The sequence below is a fragment of the Vespula pensylvanica genome, chromosome 5 (genome assembly GCF_014466175.1).
Source record: "Vespula pensylvanica isolate Volc-1 chromosome 5, ASM1446617v1, whole genome shotgun sequence".
Taxonomy (NCBI): Eukaryota; Metazoa; Arthropoda; class Insecta; order Hymenoptera; family Vespidae; genus Vespula; species Vespula pensylvanica.
The window spans coordinates 9164773-9168796 of NC_057689.1; the positions used below are offsets into that span (position 1 = coordinate 9164773).

Genomic DNA, 4024 nt, shown 5'->3' on the forward strand with positions numbered 1-4024 from the left:
CTACATACATACATACATACATCATACATATATGTGCGAATGTATGTACATATGTAAACATTCTTTTTATCGTAGATCCTTGATCTAAGAGAAACAAAACTATATATGTAGATATATATATATACATACATATATATACATCTTTTTTATTCTTTTTTTTTTCTTCCTTCTTTTATCTCCTTTAAGGTGTCGGTTTAATGGCATGGTCCACGGTCACTATCGGAATGGTCTCATCCAAGCCGGAAGATTGCGGAGTGTCCTTCCTTTCGAGGTCTTCTTACAAGGTAAATTCGAGCTCTTTATATCGACCGTTGGTAACTAACTCCTTAAAATACTTTCTCCTACTTCTACTCCTCTTTTTACTCCTTCTTATTCTTATTCTTCTTATTCTTCTTCGATCAATTCAGAGAATGTGAATTTACTTTCAGAATAAATATTCTTCCTTCAGTTGGACGGAAGATGAAACGCAGTCTTTGTATAAGGAGGTGCGTTTAATCGTTAAATGTCTCGATCTTATATTACGTAGGATCGGGGTTAGATATTCATAGAATAATCATATAAACAAAATATACAAATGTTTATATACACACACACATATGTGTATACATATGTATATCTATCTTTACTATCGTAGGAATATGCTTGGAAGGACAAATCGGCGGATGAAGAGACACGAAAATATTCAGATAAATTACGGGACGTATGTGCTCTTGCCGAAAGGCTCGGATGTTCCTTTGGACAATTGGCCATCGCGTGGTCCCTCAAGAATGAAAGTGTTCAGTGCCTTCTCCTCGGTGCGTCCAATATAGATCAGCTGTATGAGAGTCTTCAGAGTTTACAGGTAAACCGTTTTCGTAATTAAGTCGACACGAAAAATAAATTGTAATTAGTAGCTATACCTACCATGTTATTATGTATCATTCCTATTGTGTGTGTCTGTGTGTATATTGGATGGATGATACAACTGAATGTGTAGTAATTTAATATGTAAAAATGAGTCGAAAAAGAAATGGAGTAACATTTTTCTATTTTTGAGAAAATCATGTTTGAAAATTTTCTCGAGTACGTGTAAGTAAATATTTGCACCAAATGATATTCGAATTTAAATGTTGTAATCTAATAAATAAGAAATGCCAATGTATGGGTAATTATTAATATTATTAACATTAATTACATTACGTTATTGAAGAATTTGTTCGAAGAGATATTCTTGTTGAAGTTCACAGTTCGAGTAATGAAAACAGACTAAAGGTAAAAGAAATGAGCTATATCGTTGATGATAAAACATAAACATTATAGAGTACAACGAATACGAAAGTATTTCGAAAAATAGTGAAAGAAAATGTTTGTAACGGATAAATAATTGAAGAAATAGTTCAGTATAAATATGTTCATTAACAACAGAATTTATAAATATCATTTTCTTAGAAAATCAAAGGGCCTCAAAAGAAACGATCTTACCTTCATTTTCTCGAGTTATTTTTACATGTAAAATCATCCCCCTTCTCTCCCCCCGCCTGCTTGTTCAATCGTACGAATACATCCCATATATATATATATATATATATATATATATATATATATATATATATTTGTGTAAATGTGTACGTAAATATATGTGCACATGTGCGCGTACACACACACACACACACACACACACAGTGTCTCACCGAAAATTGACCACCGGTATCATACATACATGGAATTATAATACATGCATATAAAAGCCATATAAGTTATAGCTATATAAGTTAACAAAATAATTTAACACGTCTAATGCATTGTAGGCCACATCCGGTGGCCCACATCGAACTTTCTGTTCAGGTCGTTCCGATTATTTTGCATAATATGAAACAGGGTCATGAAATGCTTTATATTATCAATTTATTACATAATTATCAATAAAAATATAAATATAAACTAATAATTATATATAAAAAATGATATCACTCGAGTCGAAAATTTTTTTTATTTTTTTATAATTTCTTTCGTCCAATTCTGATTATGTACAATCACAATTTGATTTATGATATCATTAAAGTAGCATTATCGACAATCACAAGAATAAGTTATTGTTCTATCGATCTCTAACAATTATTAGATATAAGTATCTATAGTATATAACTATATACCATAGATATAAGTATTTACAAGTAACTGTCTTAGGTACGAATAGGCTTTCTTTTAAAGCCTTCTAAGTAAATTTGAATAGCAATTTTTAGCAAGTTGATTATTATGGTTTTGAATTCTCCATTGATCTGTTATGGAAAATTTTTTGATTTCCTCTTCCATTGATGGAATATTTACTTTTTTTCTTACATACCACAGTGCATTTAAATTCTTTATATGGGATTTTACAATTTATATTCCATAAGTCTATATGGACTTGGTAATACTTCCGTAGATTTCATTTATATTCTGTTTAGAGTTTCTATTTATCAGAGCAAGTTCATAGTTTTTCTACTAATTTTTATTTCTTTAATGTTCTTTTGTATATATATTTCCCAGTTTAATGTATCGTCCAAGGGAAAAATAATACGCGATGACGTATTTTATTTTCGGTATTTCTTTATTGTAAAATTAGATTTTTTAAGTAGAAAATATCGTGAAATTAAATTTTTGCATTGGCTTTATCTTCTTCATATAAAAGTTATATACGTATAAGCATTTTGTGGGTTGATTTTTATCTTATCTTGATTTTATTCTACCTAGTCTTTTATTCATTTCAAGTGATTGATTCTAAAATATAAAATAAAAGTTTATGTTAGAATATTTGACATGCATATCACCCTTCGAAGAAGTCCCAGTATTTTTTCCTACAAAACTTTATCAACATGTTCTATGAACAAAAAAAAATTATAAGACAAATGAATTAAAAAATAAATAAATTAAAATTATAAAATAAATATACATCTTTAATGTGTTTTACTAAGAAATTATAAGAAAAATACGAAATGACAATGAATTGGTGTTTCCCCGATACGATATAAGAACACAATATATCTATTCGATTTACACAAACTCTAACATTTACTTGTTCCAAAGACGTTGATTTATTCATTGACTTTGGTTGAAATCAAGAATATTTGATACTTATGCTGTACATATATCAAGATGACGTGATTATTTTCGTATCGTGAATCTCTCCTTATTTTACTTATACAGAATATGTTGAAAAAATTCGGCAATTTAAAAAAAATGGGACATTTAATATATGTAATATTTAGTTTCAAGAAAAATTCTTTGAATGTACGGCTAAAAGCTACAGACACATTATGTAGTTGATAATAATAATAATAAATATAATAATAATAATAATAATAATAATAATAATAATAATAATAATAATAATAGTTGATAATAATAATAATAATAAAAATAACAACAATAGTAATAATAACAACATTAATTAATCATAATAATAGTAATAATAATAATAATTATTATTATTTCTTATTATCATTATTATTATCCTTATCATTATCATTATTATTATTATTATTATTATTATTATTATTATTATTATTATTGTTGTTGTTGTTGTTGTTGTTGTTGTTGTTGTTGTTGTTGTTGTTGTTGTTGTTGTTGTTGTTGTTGTTGTTGTTGTTGTTGTTGTTGTTGTTGTTGTTGTTGTTGTTGTTGTTGTTGTTGTTGTTGTTGTTGTTGTTGTTGTTATTGTTATTGTTACTATTGTTGTTGTTGTTATTATTATTGTTATTATCATCAATATTATTATTATTGTTATTATTATTACTATTACTATTCCTATTATTATTATTGTTGTTGGTGTTGTTATTGTTGTTGTTACTGTTGCTGTTGCTGTTGATGTTGTTGTTGATGTTACTGTGGTCGTTTTTGTTGGTGTTGTTGTTGTTGCTGTTGTTGTTGCTGTTGTTGTTGCTGTGGTCGTTGTTGTTGTTGTTGTTGTTGGTGGTGTTGTTGTTCTTGTTACTGTTGCTGTTGCTGTTGTTGCTGTGGTCGTCGTCGTTGTCGTTGTTGTTGTTGTTGTTGTTGTTGTTGTTGT

At 28.0% G+C, this 4024-nt stretch overlaps 1 protein-coding gene across 4 annotated transcripts in view; it reads left to right on the top strand.

Annotated features, from left to right (window-relative positions):
* LOC122629524 (voltage-gated potassium channel subunit beta-2) overlaps nucleotides 1–4024 on the top strand; it is an 18244-nt gene that overhangs the window by 13031 nt on the left and 1189 nt on the right. For 3 of the 4 annotated variants that reach the window (XM_043813042.1, XM_043813043.1, XM_043813040.1), the window contains exons 6-8: nucleotides 187–284; nucleotides 429–485; nucleotides 635–841. In XM_043813042.1, coding sequence (XP_043668977.1) covers nucleotides 187–284; nucleotides 429–485; nucleotides 635–841 — 362 coding nt within the window. The remainder of the gene's footprint in view (nucleotides 1–186; nucleotides 285–428; nucleotides 486–634; nucleotides 842–4024) is intronic. The other variant, XM_043813041.1, reaches the window with a different exon arrangement.